This window comes from Chrysemys picta, chromosome 2, assembly GCF_011386835.1.
Source record: "Chrysemys picta bellii isolate R12L10 chromosome 2, ASM1138683v2, whole genome shotgun sequence".
NCBI lineage: Eukaryota > Metazoa > Chordata > Testudines > Emydidae > Chrysemys > Chrysemys picta.
This window is the reverse complement of record NC_088792.1, coordinates 120,280,525-120,304,161: the sequence shown is the minus strand read 5'-3', so window position 1 is coordinate 120,304,161 and position 23,637 is coordinate 120,280,525. Positions and strand designations below refer to the sequence as shown.

Sequence of the window (23,637 nt, the reverse complement as noted above, 5' to 3'; positions counted from 1 at the left end):
ATCTTAACAACCAGTTCCCTCCTCACCCCATGAGGCGGTCGTGGCTCACCCCTGCCCCCCGGGACTCCTGCCCCATCCAACCCCCTGCGTTCCTTGACGCCCTCCCCGGGACCCCTGCCCCATCCACCCCCCTTCCCTGTCCCCTGACTGCCCCCCGCCACCCTATCCAACCCCTCCTCTCATTCCTGATGGCACCCCGGGACCCCTGCCCCATCCAACCATCCCTTCTCCCTGTCCCCTGACTGTCCCTGGAACCACTGCCCCTGACTGCCTCCCACCGCCCCATCCAACCCTGCTCCTTCCAGACTGCCCCCCAGGCCCCTTGCCCCCATTCAACCCCCCTGTTCCCCGCCCTCTGACAGCCCCAACCCCTATCCACCCCATCACCACCACCCCGAACTCCCCTGCCCTCTATCCAACACCCCCTCCCTGCTCCCTGCCCCCTTACCGCGCTGCCTGGAGGTGGCTGGTGGCGCTACAGCTGCGCCGCTCAGCTGGAGCTGGGCCACGCTGCCACCACGCACCTCCTGGAGGACCGTGTCAGGCCGAGCTCGCAGCCCGCCGCCCAGAGCATGTGCCGGCGGCGGGGCAAACTGAAGCTGCGGGGGAAGGGGAACAGCTGGGGACTACCCTCCCCGGCTGGGAGCTCAGGGGCCGGGCTTCCCCTGCTCCCCCCCTAGCTTTACCGGTTGTTACATTTAGAAGCCCTTTTAGAACCGGGAACAACTGGTTCTAAAAGGGCTTCTGAATTTAACAACCAGTTCCCGCGAACCAGCTCCAGCTCGCCACTGCCTGTCCTGCACCTGGAGAACGTCACCATCCAGAGAGTTCCTGGTCTGCTTCTTCTGTCCTGACATCCATCAAGGGACTCTCCAGTGTTCCTCCTCCAAGGGTTTCAATTACCTACAGAGTAGAGGTCCTGGACTTCGCCGCCGCTACTGAAGTGCTGGGAATTGAGTGAGAAAACAATTAGGATTTCAAAGTTGGGGGTCATATTTCTTGAATGCCAGGGTGGGCTTAGTTTAATTCTTGGGCCTGAGCTTCACGCTCACAGGGAAGAGCTGCTGTGTCACTGGGTTTGTTTGTTATATAGCTATTAGTCATTTACATTTACCCCTTCCCTATCTCTGTAATTCTATCCCCTAATACATTTACCTGTTTCTTTTGAACCTTATCTCTTGTCAGTTATATTTATTGTGCACCACACAAAGGGCGAGGGGAGGAGATCTGCACCAGTCCACTGGTGACAGATACGGCAAAGGGCGAATCTGCTCTTTTGAGAAAAAGGCGCTTGTTTCTATTCCGATTCCTACATCACTTGACACGTTCAGAGTGATCTTGGCTCCCCTTTGAGATAACATTTCTGGCGACCACAGCAGGACTCTCTGGGGACTGGATTAGCCATCTCCTTAGGGTCCTGTTAGGCTATTTCATTTCTATTTTGTGAACAACAGCAGTTTCAGTCCTTGAGACTCGGGTCGGGGGGAGTTCTTACTGGGATATTATTGTATTATCCGAAGGGCAAGTGAACCAGTCGGCTCCTTTCCCCCCTCCTTTGGCAAAGGGTGGGATTTTATCCTAACCCTGTTTAAATCCTGTTATATTGTGGACCAGGGGTCGTGGGGACCCCCCCCCCACCTTCGGGAACAGGTAGCGGTTACTGGTTGCCCCGTCCAGTGCTCTTAGTGCCTTTCCCTCTAAAGGGTAGGTATGAAGTGGGTCTGGGCCCCAAAAGGGAGGCCAATTTTTCTTTGGCAGAAGGTAGCATATTAGGCTAGCCTAGCCCGGGCCAAGGTGCCACATATAAAGGCGCGGTTTCTTACTGGAGACCTTCTATCTTCACGTAAGTTAACCTTTTCAGTCCCAGAGTTGGGTAAGCAACTCCCTACAACACGATGGACTGAATTTTCAGTCTGCAAGGATGGACTCCCCGGTCTAATCCAAATTCTTTTGATCATGCTATCAATTCTTTCGGGAAGGGAGAAAATCCTTGGCAGCAGGAATCACTAGCAGGGAGTGACTCCCTGGGCAAATTTTCCATTTTGTGGGCTCGCTACCACACTAGCAAGCCTAAGCCCAGTAGAGAGGAGCAAAAACGAGCTCTGATTTATGGCCTGGCCATGGTCGGCTGTGAGCTCAATTCTCAAGTGGTGCTGCTGAAAGAGCATGCAGACCAGGGACTTGAGAAGTGCCAGCAGCAAATCCAGCAGGCTGAACAGCAAGCCACTGAGCTGCAAGCAGCTAAGGCCACTGTGACCACTCTAATGTTACAGGTGGCTCAACCTGAACAACAGCTAAGAGACCATAGCACTAAAGCTGCAGCCGCTGAAAGAAAAGCCAAGGTTAAAACACAAGAACTGTTGGAATCTCAGACAGTTAGCTAATTAAGGAGGCTGCTGACAATCGGGAAAGGCCTGCCTCCTATGTGGAGTGTCAATGCCACATCAAACAACTGCAAGACCAGCTGCGTTAGCCCAGGGGTTAATGAAGGCAGTTGATAAGAACAGACTTACAAATTTTATTAAGATGTTTAAAAAAAGTGGACGGTACAGAGTTTAAGCATAAAAGTTTCTAGTTATCAGGGAATTACGTACAGATTATCAAGGGGTGCAAAGCTCAGTTTAAGATCGGATGGCATAAGGCAGTGTTTCCCAAACATAGGACGCTGCTTGTGTAGGGAAAGCGGGCTGAGGGACAAACTGGCTACTGCTTCCAGCAGCTCCCATTGGCCTGGAGCAGCAAACCGCGGCCAGTGGGAGCCGCGATCGGCCGGACCTGCAGACGCGGCAGATAAGCAAACTGGTCCGACCCGCCAGAGGCTTTCCCTACACAAGCAGCGTCCCAAGTTTGGGAAACACTAGCGTAAGGAATACATATTCTACAATATCCCTGATTGGGGGTCAAAGTACAGACATTGAGATATGAGGGTATGTTGTTCATATAATGGCTATGTTCAGGTGTGGAATATAATGAATGGATACGATGATGAGGATGGATTGACCCTCATTTGGTGAGATTTAACATTCAGTGAGTTTATGGTTCTAGTTCATATGGTCCAACAGACAAAGTCTCTCGGTCCCTTTCTCACAGTAGATGCACGATGTCTCTTCAGCTCACACCTCCTGGTACTGTCGGTGGCTGGTGATGTGTTCGTTGTAGATGTCCCTGGACCATTGGATGGTGTCTGAGACCATGAGGCGCCGCATGAGCTGTGCGTAGCGTCGACTGATCCCGCAGGTCCACAGCGTACACTCGTTGTCCCCTGGCTGCCTTAACAATGGATTGGTGTGAGGAACATCCACCAGAAAATTGGTGTGGGAAAAAGCAGCTACCCTCTGCATCACCCAGTTGGGAGGAGGTTGAAGCTGCACAGAAAGGATGCCTGTTGGCTCCTGTGGTGACCAGTTACCCAATTTGAAAACACTGGGCAACCCCCTTGGTAAAACATGGAAGTAAAGCTCTTACACCAGAGCAGGCTAGAGCCATGGGAAAGCACATGGGCCCTTGTAACCGAGATACAGTGCTTAACTGGCTAGCCAAATTATCTGTTACACCACATTTGACTCAAGATGATGTAATATGTATACTAAGGGAATGAATGTCTGTCTAAAGATGATTTCGCAGCTCTTCCTTATAATGTACTAATTGATGCAAATAATGAACCATCTACTATTTATTCATGTGTATTTCCATTGTTTTACCAACATGATAATGTAATGGGCACGGCCTATTCAGAAAAGCAGAGTGTTGATGAAAGGCCAGAAAAATATTTTCTGAGGAAAAAATTGTCTTTCCGGTTGGCTAGACTAGGGGTGAACCCATAGGCGCCGACTCCGTGGGTGCTCCAGGGCTGGAGCAGGGCTGGAGCACCCACAGAGAAAAATTAGTGGGGGCTCAGCACCCACCGGCAGCTCCCCGTGGCCCCGCCCCTCTGCTCCAGCTCGCCTCCGCTTCCGCCTCCTCTGCGAGCCCCGCTTCTCCCCCTCGCCCTCTCCCAGGGCTTGCGCCGCCACACAGCTGTTTCGTGGGGCAGGGAGGGAGAGGGAGCCCGGCGCGCTGGGGGAAGCAGTGGGGCTGGGGTGGGGATTTGGGGAAGGGATCCAATAGGGGCAGGGAGGGGGCAGAGTTGAGGCGGGGATATGGGGAAGGGGTTGGAGTGGGGGCAGGGCCAGGGGTGGGGAAAGGATGGAGTCAGGGCGGGGCCAGGGGGCGCGAGCCCCCTCCGGCGCCAGAGCAAGTTGGCCCCTATGGGTGAAGCAAAACGGGGCCCTCCCGTAGGAGACACCCGAGGGAAGAGAACGCTATGGGCCGGGTTTAGCGCCTTGCCTACAGCGGGGCCCAGCCGCACCCACGCTGGCGCTAAGCCCCTGGGGCCTGTTTCCAACCGCCAGTGACCGGCCCGGCCCCTCAGCACCTCCCCCATCCCCCCCTTGCCGCGCGCTCCGGTGGCTGCTATTCCCCCGCCCCGTTCGGACCGTTACAGGAGGGGGGGGGCGGCGGCACCAGACCCCCAGCACTGCGCGAGCGGGTTGGAGTCGGAGAAGGGTGGCGGTAGCGGGGGGAGGGGTGACAGAGCGCGCGTACAACACACTGCGGTGGGGGGTGGGTCCCCGCGTAACAGCTGCGTCAGAAGAGCCGTTCCGCCTCCAAGATTCGCCTGGGGCAAGAGGGGGCGGGGTTTCTCCTAGAATCCCCACAGCGGGGCGATGGGATACGTTCCCCTCCGCGCTGTGGAATCCCGGGGGCGGAGCCAGGCCGCTCGCAATGCCGGTTAGTCATGTGATCCCTGCAGGAACGCTGTGCTATAGAGCAGGAAGCGGAAGTGAGGTAAGAGCTTGCGGTCCCGTGACCGTTGTCGAGCTTGGTAGCTGCTGCGAGCGAGCGAGCGAGCAGGGCTGTGCGGCGCGCGGGGCGATGGCTGCAGGGTATCAGTATCGGCCCGGCCCGGCGGGCGGTGGCCCGGGTATGCAGGAGCCCAACTTCCTGTGGAGCGTGTTCCAGAGGTGAGAGCCCCGGTGACGCGGCTGCCGTTACCCGGGTGTCCCCGCCAGCAGCAAACGCCCCGGGCCGCCCTTCCCCTCAGCCTGCCCGGGCCGCCGAGTTACCCCCCGCCGAGACCCGGCTGCCACCGCGGGTCCCCACCCCGCTGAGTCTCGCCGCCCCTCCCTCCGCAAAGGCCGCGTCCGGCCCAGTGCAGCACCGCGATCGCTGGGTCAGTTCCTCCAGCCCAGCCCCGGGGCGGAGGCGGCTCCACCTGTGGCAGTGCGGGAATAGCTACCGCTAGGACTGAGCCCGGCCCAACCTGTCCGCGCCGGGGCCTTCCGGTCTAGCCGCACTGGCCTGGTTGAGGGGGACGTGCAGCGGCTGTGTGCGGAGAGGCCCTGAAGTGCAGCCCCTCCCATCTCAGCGGTGCGGGTGGGAGGTGTGTGAAGTGCCACCTGAGCCGCCAGCTCTGAGGGCGGCTGAGCACGTACTGGGCGTAGCGCTACTTGCAGCCCCTGGGGATCCTGAGGGACAAAGAAACGTGGGGCCTAATCCTCCTTTTTGGGGTAGGGAAAAGCAACCCTGAAACAGACTGTAGGTTCCCCCACTGTATTTCACTCTTGCTGGAGCGCTTGATGAGCATCATGCATTGTGCTCTTCTAAGACTTCTCCCATATAGGCATTAGTAGCTCATCCTTAAAGTGTTTTATGCCCAAATCTATGATTAGGGGATTATAACATATTGATTATTTTTCCTCCAAAGGTCACTCTCAGTACTTGCAGTGCTCCACCTACTTGGTTTTAATAATATGGGTTTCTTTCATCTATCTATTTCCTGGCTTTTCTTTTACGTTAGTTCAGTGTTCATTGCGCAGGTTTTCACACTCGTTTTAAATATCGTTGAGTTGATTGTCTTCTGTGGCATATACCCAAACTACGTTGCTTTTTTCGGTGGCTTACCAGTGTCTTTGACTATTCATTCATAACTGTACCTATATTCATTTCTATTCATTATTATTATTCCTATTCCTGTGACCCTTGATACTTTTTATCACCAGTTAAAAGCTTTATATTTGTGATACCTGTAAAATATTTACATAATAAGCAGCTTTGTAATGAATGGCTTTATAGAAGACAAGATTTCTTATTTTAGCAGGCAGGATAAGAAAACAACTTTTAGGCCCCAATTCTACAAATACTTAAAAATGCTTAATTTTATTACTGCAAGTAGCCCCTCTGACTTCAGTGGGACTGTTCATACCAGTCAAGTTAAGCATGTGCGTAAGGCCTTGTCTACACTTCAGAGTTTTGTTGAGCAAGTTATGCTGATGATCAAAGAGCGGTATAATTACATTGTTTGTGCATGTTCACATGACACTCCTTCAGTCGGTGGAGCGTATCCACAGTTATGCTCTATCATCAACAGTGAGTGTAGTGCACTGTGGCTATCTATCCCACTGTGATATAATGGGAGAAATCGATCATTAGAAACATAGTTAGCTCGGTTTATGATGACTGGGAGAACTGTATGGTGACTTGCCTGCCTGGTGCGATGGTTGCAGATCTCTCAAGGCATCTAGATAGACTTATGTGTAGAGCTGGGAAGGAGCCGGTGGTTGTGGTACATGTAGTTACCAATGACATAGGGAAGGGTAGGAGAGATGTCCTGGAGGCCAAATTTAGGCTGCTAAGAAAGAGACTAAAATCCAGGCTCTCTATGGTGGCATTCTCAGAAATGCTTCTGGTTCCATGCACAGGGCCAGGTAGGCAGGCAGAGCTTCAGAGTCTCAATGTGTGCGTGAGAGGATGGTGTAGAGAGGAGGGGGTTAGATTTATTAGGGACTGGGGAAACTTATGGGATAGGGGGAGCCTATACAGGAAGGATGGGCTCCACCTAAACCATAGTAGATCCAGGCTGCTGGCACTTAACATTAAAAAGGTTGCAGAGCAGTTTTTAAACTAAGAGATGGGGGGGAAGCTGATTGCTGCAGAGGAGCACGTGGATTGGACAGAGACTTCTCTTAGAGGAGAGTCTATTGATAGAGATTCTCTAGGTTTTAGTCAGGAGGAGAGGATGGAAGAGGATAAAGTATGGGCCAGATCAGATGAAAAACATTTACATAAAAAAGAATGACTCATCAGAAAAGGGCAGACAAATAAACAGTGATAAGTTTTTAAAGTGCTTGTACACAAATGCTAGAAGTCTAAATAATAAGATGGGTGAACTAGAGAGCCTTGTGTTAAAGGAGGATATTGATATCATAGGCATCACAGAAACCTGGTGGAGTGGGGACAATCAATGGGACACAATCATTCCGGGGTACAAAATATATCGGAAGGACAGAACAGGGGGCGTGGGGGTTAGGGTTTTTGCTTATCGTCATCTGAGGATTGGAGCACCTCTCGAAACATGTCCTCCTTGCTCTTCCTTGGTCATTTCCTTATTTGGTGGAGGCGCTTCACCAGTGTGTGTGGGGGTTCTCCTAAAGGCCACACCCGCAGAAGCACAAACAATAAACAGAAGCATGATTGTTAGTGCACTCACGGCATTGAATCATGCTAGTAAAATACACCTCTTTTTACATATGAATCCGTTTCTCACTGTCTCTTGGCAAGCACAGGGCTCAGCAAATGCCTTAAACATGATTAGTTCAGCCCGGGGGGAAAGGGGCTCAAGATAGGGCAAAGGGTTTAGGTGGTTTTTTAAGGGGTTCACTGTAGGTGATTAGAGACAAAATTGTAAATTCTGCCACCACTTTCAACAGGCGGGGGTCATTGTAGCCGATATCTCACTCCTGAGGGTAAGCAAGGATGAAAGGGTGCCATATCCTGGATGCATGCAGCTTCAGACTGGTTCCCTAGACTGCTCACGTGTGTGCCGCCTTGGTCCCTGCACAAGTGATTACTGATTGGTGCAGGAAAGTTTCCTACACTAGGGGAAGGAACAAAGCAGCCCTGCCAAGGAACCTTGAGCAAAGGATTGGCGAGTACTTCCAGGAAAGTTTCCTAGAGATCTCTATGGAGGATTCCTATGTGAAATCTCATTGTGCATCAACACACTGTTCTGCAGCACTGCTTAGCTGCACAGGGGAATGTGAAGCACACGCAAAAACAGAAATGTACACAACTAGCAATCCCTTCACCCACTTCTAGAATATAACAAAGCAAAGGACAGCTCTACCTCATATAACTGAGCAGCATCAACTCAAAAAGATCACTTACCAGATCTCCCTTCTCCTTATCATGTGCTCTAGAGACAGAGTGCTGGGACTGGCTCGAATCCCCTGGGGTCAAGATGAGGTTCTGGACAACCTTGTCCCATCTCGTCCACTACTTCGTCCTCAGGGTTGATTCCACTCTCCACTGTCTCCAGCCCTGCTGAATTATCCACAGGGTTCGTGGAGATTGGGTTGCAGGTGAGGATGGCGTCCAGCTCCTTATAGAAGCAGCAGGTCTTCGGCGCAGCACCAGAGTGACTCCTTGCCTCCTGGTACGCCTGCTTCAGCCCATTGATGTTTGCTGGAGTGGAGCTGGGACTGCACAGTCTCGCCTCCACATATACTCAGCAGATCCAACAGCTCCAGTGTGCTTCAAACGGGAGAACATTTGGTTCATGGAGCCACCATGGTCAGATGGGAAGATGCGATATGAGCTCTCTACGCCGAGCAAACAGAAAGCGCAGGAATTTTTGAAATTCTGCCTTTAAAGGGAGAAGGGTGGATGCCTGTGTACCTGATTACAGGGCAGCAGAGTTTGAACTGCTGACCAGAGCAATCAGGATGGGCATTTTGGGAACATCCTGGAGGTCATTTATAGTGATATAACCAACCACACTGACACTTTGTCGATGTAACTTCACTGTAAAAAGTTCTACATTTCTAGTCAAGGTGGTTTTATTTCACTAGCAAAGCAGGAGAGTTTTGTTGGTGGAAGGAGCATTGAAGTGTGTACACTTCCACTGTTTTGTTAACAAAACCTGACTTCTGTCAACAAAACTCTAGTGTAGACAAGGCCTAAGTTTTTGCTGGACGTGGACTGAAATTAGTATCAATTTTCTCCTTTTTTAATTTTTTCTGATTAAAAGAACAGTTTTCAAACTATTACTGAAATTCTCTCATTTTAAAATGTGTAACTTAAGAAAATTGTTTTAAGTGAAATCTTTAAAATTTGTATTTGTTTGCAGGGTTGATAAAGACAGGAGTGGAGTAATATCTGACAGTGAACTTCAGCAGGCATTATCCAATGGTAAGTGTGACTTAGCAAAAATAAAAAAGCTTCTTATACATTTAGCATATGCATTTCTTATCCCCCCTTTTGGTTACATGAGAGATATCTCTTCCAAGAAGTACAAAGGAAACTGAAAATCTGAACATATAGTAGGGAGCAATTCTGCAGTGGATGATCGACTGAGAAGTGGATAAAAAAGGGAGCAAAACAAAAATCGGAGACAGATGAGATGTATAATTCATAGCCCCAGGAGGTTTCCTTTTTTTCAGACCTTAAAGAGGAACTGGATTTTTTTTTTTTTTAATGTTCTCTATTAGGTTTTTTGATGTGTTTTAATAGCACAAGCTCAGCTCCTGTTGTCAGTTTCTCTGCATTGGGATCTTTTTTCTAGAGAGAAAAAGCATAAGTATAGCATTCTCCAGCTGTCCTTGTGTTCACAGGAATTAAGGTGTAATCATGATCCATGTTACTCGCTCATCGCTTCTGAATGTGCCCTTCATTTTTTTAACTAGGACCAGGAAAATTTTACAGGAGCACTTCGAACCTGTCTTGCTGCACATGTAATCTTTGTTGCATACCTTGGTGCAGGAAATTAGGATGGTAAGAGGTCTAATGGTCAGTGATGGTTTTAATAGAGAGAAATAACTGGATGTTACAGAAGGAGGGAGGAGGTGGTAAAGTGTTCTCATTAGTGCTTCACAAAGCCATTTATTTAGTCTGTCAGTAGGGCTTCCTGAGATAAGGTGGGGGAGGCAATATCTTTTATTGGACCAACTTCTGCTGGTGAGAGAGACAAGCTTTCGAGCCGCACTGAGCTCTTCCAGTCCTACTGTAGTATTTCAAGTGTAGACAAGCCTTGGTTACATTTGACTGAGGTGCTGCTCATACATCTTTGATGTCTAACTACAGTGGGCAGAGTTTTCTGGTAATTTCATGCCTTTTTCTGGAACATCTAGGAGGCTCACGTTGGGTAGCTGTTTGATGTATCCCCATTTCCTGTCATGTGGGAAAGTTCCAAAGTTTAATTCTGTCACCCTTCCTGCACAAGGGGTCTGTGGTGAAGGTGAGGCCAAGTGACATTTGGGTTGCAGTGCTAGCAGGAACAAAATATAATTTTTATTACTAATCATCTGACTTGAAATATACCTAGGAAACAAAACTTACTGTGGAGTACAAAATGCCATTATTTTATAAGTCTTCTGACTAATAGCAAAAATAAATTAGTTGTTTACCTGGTATAATAGGATCTACTCACTGTATCACCTATTCTTTTTCCCATAACTAGAATAGCCTGCTTGAAAGGGTGAAACTTTAAAATTGTGGCAAAAATAGAGAAACCGAAGAAATTGTGGTCGCTGTTTTTGTTCATAATTTGTTTACAATGGTTTTGGAAACCTGTCTTTGCCAGCTCTTTTACTTTAAATTCCTCAAATTAACCTTTTTTTCCCAGTGACCCACTTCAGTGTTGTTACACAACTGCCAAAATTTCTATATGCCTTTCTTCCTTGCCTGTTTACAGTATTGGTTAGCAGTTCGAACATTGGATATAGTTATATGAAAAATCACCACTTAGGAATTCAGCACTGGAAAGACTGAAAAACAGATGAGCTAGGCAGTTTATATAAATGCATTAACAGATATCTTGCCCACGTTCCACAAGTTTCTGTATTCTAACAAACCAAGCACTCCTAACCAGTCTCAATTCCACCAACTCCCTTCTCCCAGGATATAATGGCAGTTGATTTTAAGTCTCCAGTGGTGATCCTGGCAATTACAGGCCAGTAAGCCTAACTTCAGTACCAGGCAAATTTGTTGAAACTATAGTAAAGAACAAAGTTATCAGACACCTAGACGAACATGATATATTGGGAAAGAGTCAACACAGCTTTTGTAAAGGGAAATCATACCTCTCCAATCTATTAGATTTCTTTGATGGGGTCAGTAAACTTGTGGGCAATGGTGGTCCAGTGGATATAGTGTATTTGGACTTTCAGAAAGCCTTTTACAAGGTCCCTCACCAAAGGCCTTAAGCATAGTAAGCGGTCATGGGCTAAGAGGGAAGGTCCTTTTATGGATCAATAATTCGTTAAAAGGAAGGAAACAAAGGATAGTAATAAATGGTCAGTTTTCAGAATGGAGAGAGGTAAATAGTGGTGTTCCCCCTGGAATCTGTACTGGGACAGTGCTGTTCAGTATATTCATCAATGATCTGGAAAAGGGGGTAAACAGCGAGGTGGCAAAATTTGCAGATGATATAAGATTACTCAAGATAGTTGACTCCAAAGCAGACTGCACAGAGATCTGACAAAACTGGGTGACTGGGCAACAACATGGCAGATGAAATTCAGTGTTGATAAATGCAAAGTAATGCATATTGGAAAACATAATCCCAACTATCCATACAAAATGATGGGAGCTAAATTAGCTGTTACCGCTCAAGAAAGAGATCTTGGAGTCATGTGTAGATCTCTGAAAACATCTGCTCAATGTGTAACTGCAATCAAAAAAGCTAACAATGTTAGGAAAGGGATAGATAAATAAGATGGAAAGTATCATAATGTGACTTTATATATCCCTGGTATGCCCACAAGTACTGCATGCAGTTTTGGTCATCCCATCTCAAAAAAGATATGTTAGAATTGGGACAGTTACAGAGAAGGGCAACAAAATGATTATGGGTATAGAACAGCTTCCAGATGAGGAGAGATTAAAAAGACTGGGACTGTTCAGCTTGGAAAAGAGATGAGTAAGAGGGGATATGATAGAGGTCTGTAAAAGCGTGACTGGTGTGGAGAAAGTGAAATTAATAGGCAGCAGGTTTAAAACAAACATAAGGAGGTACTTGTTCACACAATGCATAGTCAACCTGTGGAACTTGTTGCTAGGGGATGTTGTGAAGGCTAAAAGTATAACTAGGTTCAAAAAGGAATTAGATAAATTCATGGAGGATAGATCTATCAATGGTTATTAGCTAAGATGGTCCCTGGCTCTGTGTTCCTAAACCTCTGACTGCTGGGTGTTGATGACAGGGGATGTATCACTTGATAAATTGCCCTGTTCTGCTCATGTCCTCTGAGGCATCTGGCACCAACTACTGTCAGAAGCTAGGCTATGGGGCTAGATGGACCATTGGTCTGACCCCATATGGCCATTCTTATGTTCTTGTGAATGGCTGTTGGGTTTATGTAAATCACAGTGATGAGTTCAATTAAAAGAACCAGACAAAAAAACTACTGGGTTATTTTTCTTGGGGGCGTTGTTTTCACCACCCTGCTTCTTTTGAGCAGCAGTAACAACCATTGGTGCTGTCTGCAGATTCGGATGTCAGCATGGCATTGGTTCATGTTTGGAAGGTCATCCTCATTACTGAGCATATCACTGGCAATGAATGAAAACAGGCCACAAAGCATATTGAAAACCTAAATTCTACAAAAATAATGGCTTAGGCCTCTGCTCTCCATGGAAGTCTCTTACAGAATCATAGAATCTCAGGGTTGGAAGGGACCTCAGGAGGTCATCTAGTCCAACTCTTATTTGCTGGCAGTAGATAGGCTTTTCACTGTTGTCACAGAGTCACCAGGGCGATGCTCTGGAACTACTCCATATGAAGCCAGCCAGGACTCTGGTGTAGCATGCCTCCTCTCTCTGAGCATACTGTTGCCAGGGCAAGAAGCTTACACAGCTTCGACCTTACTGGGCCTGCCCTTGGAGCATTCAGCATCCCTTTCCACACCATGAACTTCCTGCAGCAAGTCCACCCGGGCAGGGCTCCTGGGGAAGTCAGAGAGCCCTGCACCCCAGCTCCGCATTCAGCTGTGACTCTCAGCTAGCATGTATAACAGAAATTAGTGACTTTCAGCCAAGTCCATCTTGGAATCTCAGGTCAGACATCCTGGACTCCCCTCTCCAGTCCCCCCAAGCAGACTGCCCAGCTTCCAGGGACCTGACCTCGGACGACACCCTCTCTCTCCCCCTCTTCTCCCCCCCCCCCCCCCATCCCCCCCCCCCCCATTGCTCCTCATCTTGGTCTTTGTCTCGCTTCCCGGGCAAAGAGTCACCTGGCCGTCACCTGTTTGCATCCCCCTTCTGGGTCTCAGATTACGAAGGGCACCGGCCATAGCATACGTGCAGGCAGCTGGACCAGCCTCACCTGCCACAGGGGTCTAAGCCAAAGTGTCTCACCCTTATTCTCACCACTGAGACATTGGTGCAACGCACAGGTAAACTGAGGCACATGCAGTATTCATGCAAAACAGTAAAACTCACACAGGCTCAAAAGTAAGACTCACATAGGCTCACATACAACATAACAAGGGAAAATACCCACTTTGTCACAACTGTCTGTTCAAGAAACTACAAATGCACGCTCTTCTCTTTTAGTATAAATTTCTTATTATAGAACTATTGCCCTGCCAATTACAGTGGCCACTGTTAAGTTGCAAGACTTACCACCTCCCATGTCTCTTTTGCACAAAGTTTCTCTCAGGATGAAACATGTGGCCTGCTTGAATTCTTTCCTGTACTGTAAGTAGAAACGTCTTGGCAAATTGATGAAAACTGTTTAGTGTGTACGAACACACACAGGCCAACTGATACAGTCAATAGGGATTTATCAATGGTGTGGACAGGTCTCCCTGAGTGGCTAGGAATATTCGTTGTCCTCTATAAGAAACCAGGCCTTTGGAGCGGAGCTGGAGCATGGAGCAGCTCCGGAACAGTGGAGCTGCAGGTTTTTGTCTAGAGCTGGAACACAGCTCCAAAGCCCTGTAAGAAACATGTCTCGTAAATGTGCCACAAGTCTTCTCCACTCCTAGATCTAATTTCCCATTAACTTTCATAGTTGAAAATTTTCTAAAATGTTCCACTTGTGATATTACTATAATTACTTATTGGTTTTATGGCCCAGGTGCTGGAATGGGGAAGAACAGTAATATGTTGAGTTCTTTCTAAAGGGGAATAAGCTTCCTTCCTGATTCTTGCAGTAGTGTCTCAACCTGCAGAATGAGTTACTTTCCTATTAGTATGCAAAAGTTATAAAATGTTGGTCAGAAAAAAAATCCATAGATTGCCTGAAACTAAGGCCGCTCAGTGTACACTAGAGACCTACAGTAACTCCTCACTTAACGTTGTAGTTATGTTCCTGAAAAATGCGACTTTAAGCACAACAATGTTAAGTAAATCCAATTTCTCCATAAGAATTAATGTAAATTAGGGTGGTTAAGTTCCAGGGAAATTTTTTTCACCAGACAAAAGACCTCACACACTCCATCCTGAACCCCGGCATGTCCCGTCCCCCCTCCGCTCTATGGAGCTGGGGTAAGCGGGGAGCAGGAGCGGGGGGGGCGACACCCTGACATTAGCTCCCTTCTCCCCCCCCCCCCTGCACAGCAAGCAGGAGAGCAGCTCTAAGGCACAGGGCAGGAGCAGCACATGGCAGTGGGGGGAGTGACAGCTGAACCGCTGGCAATTGATAGCCTGCTGGGCGGCTGCTGCACAGGGAACTTAGGGGAACAGGGAACTGATGGGGGCTGCCAATCCACCCTGGTTCTAAGCCCCCCACGAGCTAGCTGCAACGGGCTGCTCTTCCTGCAAGCAGTGGACAAAGCAGGCGGCTGCCAAACGGTGTTATAAGGGAGCATTGCACAACTTTAAACGAGCACGTTCCCTAATTGATCAGCAATGAAACAGCGTTAACCGGGACGACTTTAAGTGAGGAGTTACTGTATATTGGTATAACTACATCACTCAGGAGTGTGAGCGATGTCGTTATACTGACCTAACCCTCCCATGTAGTGATGTCAATGGGAGAGCTCTGCTATCAGCATAGTAGCATCTTCTTTAAAGCGGCACAGCTGCGCCGTATGTGAAGACAAGCCCTTAGATATCACATCCTTATTATTTTGTTTATTGCCGCCAAGAGATCTAGCTCTGAACTTTCTAGCTAGGTTGTCATCTGGGTGTTTTTTTGTTTTTGTTTTTTGTTTTTTTAATTATGGTTATTTTTCCTATTCATGTTAAAGCTTCACCATGCTGCTTTTCTGTCTGTTTCAGGGACATGGACTCCATTTAATCCAGCAACTGTCAGGTCAATCCTATGTAAGTACAACTGTACAATGAGACATATCCTGAGTATGTAATTTTAAATAACATTTTTATTATCTTCTATAGCTGATGGCTAAGTTTTTCACATGCTGCAGCACTTAGTTATATCCATTTTAGATCAACAGTAAACTGAAAGTACATGTTACAATGTATAATGTATTCTTTATAGCTGATCTTTGCAGCTGCTTTGTTTGTAACACTATGAACATCATTAATACAAACTTCAGTTCTCCCTTCCAGTAACCCCATTCCAAAAAAGCTATTCATTAGGAAGAAATAAAGTCTAAGACCTAGTGACACCTCATCTGTTTTGAAAACCTATGGAAAATATACTAATGACTAGGGATATACACCCCACACACACACACTTGCCCGAGCAACTTTTAGGGAAGATTAAAAGACAGCTGAGAAAATGGCAAGTGTCAGAAATGTAGGGAAAAAGTCAGATTTTTGACAGTAGCACTGTCTTCATGTTTAATACCAGTAAGTCACTGGGAACAATTTTAAAGCTTTTATTCTAAGTACAAATACGGACACTCCCCGACTTACGCAAGCGTTCCATTCCGGAACACCTTGTGTAACTCGAATTTTGCTTAAGTCAGGAACATATACCCCACGATTACGCACGCCCCAAAAAAAAAAAAAACTTTCTAAGCTTACAGGACTTTTTCCGTAAATGCGGATTTGCATAAGTCAGGTTTGCGTAACCCGGGGAGTGTCTGTATTGAGCAGAAAAACTGATCCTATGTTATACCTCCAAAAAAAGACCAAAATGGGGGAGGAAAAGCAGAAAGCTTCTGATAACTATTGGAATAATTCTCAGCAATGCAAAAGAAGCTGGTAGCAAGTTATTGGTATAGCAAGAGACAAACAAATGGAACTTTAAAAATGTCTATGTTCCTCCCTCACACAGTTTATACACAATGTATTTATAATTATTTACTCAAATCCGTTCAAGTATATAGTTGAAATTAAATCTCCAGTCTGGTGCTATTTTATATTTAGGGCCCTACCAAATTCACAGCCATGAAAAACTTCGTGGACCATAAAATCTGATGTCCCCCCCATGAAATCTGGTCGTCTGTGTGTTTTTACCCTATACTGTACAGATTTCACAGGGTAGATCAGCGTTTCTCAAACTGGGGGATCCTGACCCAAAAGGGAGTTACAGGGGGATCACAACATTATTTTAGGGGGGTCATAGTATTTTAGGGTCACAGTATTGCCACTTCTGTGCTGCCTTCAGAGCTCAGTAGCCGGAGAGGGTGGCTGTTGGCCAGGTACTCAGCTCTGAAGGCAGCACCCTGCCAGCAGCAGCGCAGAAGTAAGTGTGGCAATACCATACCATGCCATCCTTCCTTCTCTGCTGCTGCCAGCCAGCTGCCCCCGCTCTCCAGCTGCCCAGCTCTGAAGGCAGAGCCGCTGCCAGCAGCAGTGCAGAAGTAAGGGTAGCAGTACTGCAACCCCCACCCCAAAAGCCTTGCAACCCACCCCAACTCCTTTTTGGATCAGAATCCCTATAATTACAACACTGTGGAATTTCAGGTTTAAATAGCGATTTATGATTTTTAAAATCCTATGACTGTGAAATTGACCAAAATGGACTGTGAATTTGGTAAGACCCTACGTATATTGTTTGTTTTATTTTTTTTAATAGTCCGAACAAGCCATAGAAATTTCCACTGCAGACTGTTTGAATGCAAAAGAATCCTTCGGGGGGGATGATTTTCTATCCACTTTTGCTTTGCAATTCCTTGCAGAAGAGCAAAACCTTCATGCTAATCTGTCACCGATTTGATCCCTAGGAGACTTCACTGTCACACAACTGCTCTTTCATGTTGCCTTCTTCAGTTACTTCCTGTGTTTTTCCCTATCTTCCCTTCTTTGCCATTTCACCACTTCCTCTCCTGTCTGCTTTCATGGACTCTTCTACTTTTTCTTCAGGTCAGCACTATTTTCAAATTCTCCTCCGCTTCATTTGTTTACCACCTCCTCAGCCAGTCCAACCCATCTCTTATTGAAGATGGCAAAATCTTACTAAAGACTTTAGTATAGTTTTACGTATTAATGCTTCAGTTATGTTTATTTCAGCCATGTTTGACAGAGAAAACAAAGGTGGCGTGAACTTCAATGAATTCACTGGAGTCTGGAAGTATATCTCAGATTGGCAGAATGTTTTTCGAACGTATGATAGAGACAATTCTGGAATGATTGACAAAAATGAACTAAAGCAAGCACTAACAGGTTTTGGTAATTTTTTTATAATTATAGTTTGCTATATAATGGCTGGTTTTGTCCAGTGTTGGATTACAATACCTTTAAGGCTGTGCCACTTCGCAGTTGTGACAAAATGGAATAATCAATTGTAAGAAATAATTGAGTTGTAATGTAGCTATTATTTCTCATTTGGATGTATATGGCACTTCACAAAAGACTGACATCTGTGCCGTGAGCAGCTTACAGATCATCTGAACTCTTCTGCTGAATAAAATTGAAAAATAATTAATGGGAAGCAATGTGTGCAAACTTAGTGTAACTCTTTAAATTCATACTTTATTAAACACCCTAAAAGTCTTACCAGCATTTCAGTTATAAATGTTTTAATCAGTGGCTCACTGTGCCATTGGTCATAAAGCATTCACAGGCTTTAAAATTTGGCAAGTATTTTAAGGAATAAATTTAATTACAAGGAAAAACAGTTGTTGGAGAAATGGATAAACCTGTTTCCCTTCTCAGGGATACTTGAGGCACCTATACATTTCCAGTGATAGTTGTCAATATTCAATTATATTAAGTAACTTTTGAATTGTATTCTACAAATCTTGCTTTGATTATAAGTTCTTAATCTTTATATGTAAAGTTAAATAATGCTTTCACCCCTCAGCTCATAGAGCCGAGAAGCGATGAAACCTGTATGTAACCTGTTGAAAACATAAAAATTAAGACTTTCATTCTGCTATGGAGAAGTCATGCTGTTTTGCAATTTGAATTCCTTTTAAAATGTGAATCAAATCTATTTAGAACCATTGCTCTAAAACATTTAGTTCTTCAAATTGCCACATCATTATGTATACCTCAGAACTGCTAAGAGTTAGGCTAGTGTGTAAAGCAGCTTGTAGGCGCTAAGGCGAGTGGGGGTAAAGGAGGGAGGAAGGGGAAGAGTTCTCTTCTTCTCTCTTCCTCTCTCTCCTCCCTCTTCCTCCCCCCCCCCCCCCCTCGGTGGAAAGAGTGAAATCTTCTGAAATAGAACAACCTTAAGATTATTCTAATGGTCTTCTAGTACACCTCCCCTTAGGATGTGGGCCTCGTCTAGAGCCCACTGAAGTCAATGGGAAGTCGCCCGCGGGCTTTAGATCAGGCCCTACAAGTGCTGAGATTAGGAAGCTTTTATTTTTATCTATTTTCAGATATAAAAACCGTAGAGGCTCTGAACCCTCCTTTTGATAATTCCTCCTGATTGGCTGTTTTACCTGCTATATTTACAGTTAACAAAAGTGTCTGAATTGCTAACGCTTTCTTCACTGCCTCTTTCAAAGGAGAATGAATGATCCTTGTGAATTTTAAAGATAAGCCAGTTCTAACCATCCCTCTTCACGCAGCTGTGCAGAAACTATCAAATGGGCTACCCCTATATTGTCTGAAAACCTACAGTAGGCACAGCTGTGACAGGTTCTAGTAAACTCACATTTCCACATGATCAAAGGGATCTTATGAGAGTCTTACGGCACACAACTGACTGTATCCCTTCTTTCATTGTACTCTGGTAGGCTGCTAGTAGAACATGTTCCAGAGCTTTTCTCTGTGCGTGACAGAGCTTCTGCTAGAAGTGCCCCAGAGGGTCTCTTCTTTACTTGACATAAGACCTCAGAATATTTAAGTAATTCCTCTCAAACCCACTTAACATTATCCCCACTTCCTCATCTGTAAAATGAGATAATTTGACCACTTTTCTAAAAACACTTTTCAGACCTTGTGATAAGTGTTTCTATAAACATGAAGTATTAACATTCTCACATGCTAAGCTTACTCTTAAGTGAGCTTTGTTAAAAGATCAGGTGTTTCAAACAAGAAAATATTGGTTGAAAATAATTCACTGTGTAATTAGCAAAACTCCTGGTCTTCCTGGCTGCTCCGTCATGGCATTTGTATCACCTAGCAGTAATTGGAATTTGTGACTACAACAGAAAATGGCATTTGGAAACAACAGCTTGTGCCATCCTATTACAGCACAGTTACATTCTCACTTGATGCAGAGGATAACAATTTGTTCAATTGACTTCAATGAAAAAGGATATTAAAATGTTTAAATACAAAATACGTTGAGCACAGCCCTAAAGACTTGTTTTAATTTTCCTTCTAACAGCATAATCATTTAAAATTGGTTGTAGTATTTCATTTCATTGAGTTTGCAATTCATTCTTTTGTCATGTTCTTAATCATTACATGTTTTTTATATTGCTTCTATTTTGTTGGAGCATTTTCTTCAGTAGATGAATATATTCTAATATCCATTTAAGTTTGATTACTGTTCTACAACTTTTACATTTACTTAATGACTCTTGTCTATTTGTCACAACATAACTTATGCACATTTGCTTTTGTGTGTTATAATGCCCTTATATAAACTACCCAGCTTTGGTCATGTAAATCTTGTAATCTTTTTTTCTTCCAAGGATATCGACTATCTGATCAATTCTATGATATCCTTGTTCGGAAATTTGACAGACAAGGAAGAGGACAAATTGCTTTTGATGACTTCATTCAGTGCTGTGTTGTGTTGCAGGTAATAGAAGAAATACATCTACTGTCAAAATGGGAAGCCATGATTTGTACAGGAGTTGAAGCATGTGCTGGATCAGGAATCTAATTTGACATGACTAATGTAGTACCTCCTAGGAATGCTGTGCTGTGCGCTTATACATCCTTGTGTTGATCAACCTTGAAAAATCTTAAAGCTCGATCTTGAGCTCTGAAATGCTTTGAGGCCTCTTGGCATTACTATAATACAAATAAGTGCAAAATGACAGACCTCAATGTCTTAAGTGCTTCTTGTCTGAAAAGTGACTTAGTGTTTGCCTTCTAGAGAAAAACTTGCCTTTTTTTATTTTTTTTAACTTTCTGCTGGCCTTGCAAAACTCATCCTGGCCTTTGCAAGCTCAGCTTGCATTCTTATCTTGTGGCTCGTGGCAGCGAAGGCTGTCCAGTCCAGATTCGGCCTCAGCTTACATTCATGCAACCCCATTGTTGTCTTTTGGGGTGCACAGGTGTAACTAAAATAGAATTTGTCCTGCTGACTAGAATCTAATTAATTCTTATTATTTCAATTGTTCTTGCATAGTTGTATTGGCTCTGCAAGCCCAATAAAAGTAAAACGTAGCAAAATCTTTATCTGTAAAGTAAGCAGATATAACTGACTCTGCACATAAATTGTGTGTGTAAGAAGCCATCTTATTTTTGTAGCCACTCCTCAATATAGAATTGTATTTTAAAGCTTAATTCAGAGCTGAATTTCAATCTTTCAATCATTCAGTCAGCATTAGATTTTTCATTTAGCCCACACCACAGGACTAAATGATCTCACTGAAAAGCTCTCAGCATTCCTCTGTTACTATGGTATTCAGAAAACAATCTGGAGAATTCAGTGAGACAAGGTGGTGCTAAAACAGTAAACTGTCTAAAGTTTTGCAGCATTCTGAGATGTTTCTTCCTTACTGTCAGTGTTTATTCCACAAGGTGTGGACGAATGTGCAGCATGCAGAAAAGGGAGTGAGTGACAAGTAGTATTTTCATTTTGTTCTTTGTGGGTCATCTCCTTAGCTCTATAGTATTGGTGGTTCTGTCTTCCTGCTGCAGAACCATCAGTAGTTTTCTAAAAACATTTGCAATGTTAGTCAGTATTCACAGCCTTATGCATTGTAATTCCAAACTCTGGTTTAATATAGTAGAGATGTTTAATGATTGACAGGCATAGTTGCTGGTTATAGTGAAATTATTAAAGTGATAACTTGTTTCCATAGTATTTTTATACTAGGCCTCTTTATTTTTATGCAACACCATAACTACGCATGGTTATTTACATGCAAGTATGATATAGCACATGACCCATCAAGCTTATAAGAGAGAACAAGGTTTGCTTTTCAAATGTACAAAGGTGCTTGTTGAACCAGCCTGAGAATCTCTCCAATGGGGAAGTAATTTTGCCCCCTGAATTTCTTGGCAGTCATGTATTAACAAACATTGAGCTGGATGCTAAAGAAAATGTATACAATTCAAAGGCTACATATTATTATACATAACAAAATGTAATTCAAGACATGGTATGTCACAGGGAGGTCTGAGGGGGAAGCTTATTCATCCACCAGCCCACCAGGTAAGAGCGAAGAGAACCACCTTTTATCTTAGTCATTGAATCTAAATTCCCAAACAATAACGCTAGGGAATGCTCTTAATCTGTTCTTGCTGGAAATGCATCCCAGAAACCTCAGTTTACATTCATCTGAACACTTTCCCTATATTCAGTAATGTTTTCTGTTTCTTTCCAGAGGCTGACTGATGTATTCAGGCGCTATGATACTGATCAGGATGGCTGGATTCAAGTGTCTTATGAACAATATCTTTCCATGGTCTTTGGCATCGTATGACAGTGACCAGTGCGAATGAGATTGAACGTTAGTGATACAAAGACTGGAGTTGCCAAATCTTGTCACTTAACTGAATATGACTAAAATGGATATAACTTGTTTCATTCTCTCAAATTGTGTATGTCACCAGCTTCAGAATCTGTTTGTACTCAAACTGCTCAGCTTTTATGTTGTATTACTGTAGCAACAATGGCCATATCAACACTTAGTGCAAAATTTAGAATTGTTTGTGATGTGGGTGCTAAAAACTTTTTTCCAGATTATCATGCATGGGGAAAAAATATTTTTTTAGAAATGCCAAATTAAAGTAATAATGCTTGTTAATTAAAAGGGATTTAAAGGTCAGACAGAAGTTGCACAACATGGTTTGCATGTGCCTTACTTTTTATAAGAATTTAATGTATTAATTTTTAATACAGAATTTAAAACAGTAAAGACATTAGACAGTCACACTGTCCTGTCCAGTTTTTGTGCATAAGGATATTTCTCCAAAGGCAGCTCTGATAGATCCCTGCTCTTGTGCCTCATGGCTGAACTTAAGCCTCAGGTGTGCTGAGTCATTGAATCTCCTCATCAGCAGGAGAGCAAGCTTGCCTTCCTGCCAGGCTCAATAGCCAGCGATTGTCCAGACCCTTAGTTCTTTACTCCTCATGGATGGGTTTGAGTTGGAGCCTCCTTTTAACGTCTGCTCCCTGCTATGCCTGACCAATTTAGTTCCAGCTCAGTTTTCTATTGTTTGGTTCTTAGCTAAGTGCAGCTTCTTCTTTGAGTGATGTCCCTGTGGATGCTCCACTTGAGGTGATTCTTCGCCCCTGTGGGAGAATTCAAACAGCAGTGCCTGGTTTGGCCACATATGCACCCTCCCTGTCTCGCGCCGCCAGTAGCAGTTAACTAGCGTTGTGCGACCAAACCTCCCCCACCCTGCCTCAGTTTTTTCTCAACCACTCTTAGTCTGAGTCAGAGCTGCCAGCAGTGCCTCTGTATGACTTACCTTTAGGTATAATATAAGCAGTATAGTTAGGTAAATATCTAACTCTTTTCTTTTTCTTCTCCCCATTAGAAATAGAAATTTTTGTTTCATTAGCCCCTCTGACAGAAAACTTCGCCTGGGGCTCTCTACCTTTTTTAGCTAAGTACAGACTCCTAGCGTTTTACTCTATTTACTTTGAGGGATCTTTGCCTAAAGCAGCACCTGCTCAAACAAGCCATGGGCCCTGCTTCAGCACTGGGCTACATTGGATTGGAGGTTGCCCTCAGGTTCAGAGAGTGCTGCCATTTTGCTGCTGGCACCTCTCTGAAGAGATGGAGAAGTTGCACTGTGTGGAGTTCTGAGGAGAAGGTAATAGAACACCAATTGTTGCTCCTGCAGGTTGCCTGCCTCCTGCAGGAGGAGCATAGACCAGCATGCTGTGAATGCTGATGCGTGGGGTGGAGCTTGTCTGTCAATCACTCCCTGGTATCACGCATGGCAGTTAGAGATCTGGCCCTGGAGCATCCATTGAGTTCAGTACCAAGGAAGGCAATGCCAGCACCAGCTGTTCCTGTGCTGGTGGCATATCAGGCAGCAACAGTCCTCCTCTGCCTTTCTGTCCAATCCTCTCCCTTCATCTAGGAGAGGGGTCTCAAACACACGGCCCGAGGTCTGCATGCAGCCCGCAGGGTTATTTTCTGCTGCCCGCAAGCT

At 45.2% G+C, this 23,637-nt stretch overlaps 1 protein-coding gene across 4 annotated transcripts; it reads left to right on the top strand.

The window, feature by feature from the left end:
* The first annotated feature begins 4,804 nt into the window (after positions 1–4,804).
* Positions 4,805–22,403, top strand: PDCD6 (programmed cell death 6). 4 transcript variants are annotated; one of them, XM_005296533.5, is made up of 6 exons: positions 4,805–5,003; positions 9,167–9,228; positions 15,262–15,306; positions 17,404–17,562; positions 19,986–20,095; positions 21,855–22,403. In XM_005296533.5, exons 1-6 carry the CDS (start codon positions 4,915–4,917, stop codon positions 21,951–21,953), a joined length of 564 nt encoding a protein of 187 aa, XP_005296590.1. In that variant the 5' UTR covers positions 4,805–4,914; the 3' UTR covers positions 21,954–22,403. The 4 variants fall into 4 exon arrangements, with proteins under 4 accessions (XP_005296590.1, XP_065443305.1, XP_005296591.1 ...); XM_065587233.1 differs by having other exon boundaries at positions 4,806–4,827; XM_005296534.5 differs by having other exon boundaries at positions 4,807–5,003; positions 17,404–17,556.
* The last annotated feature ends 1,234 nt before the right edge of the window (positions 22,404–23,637 follow it).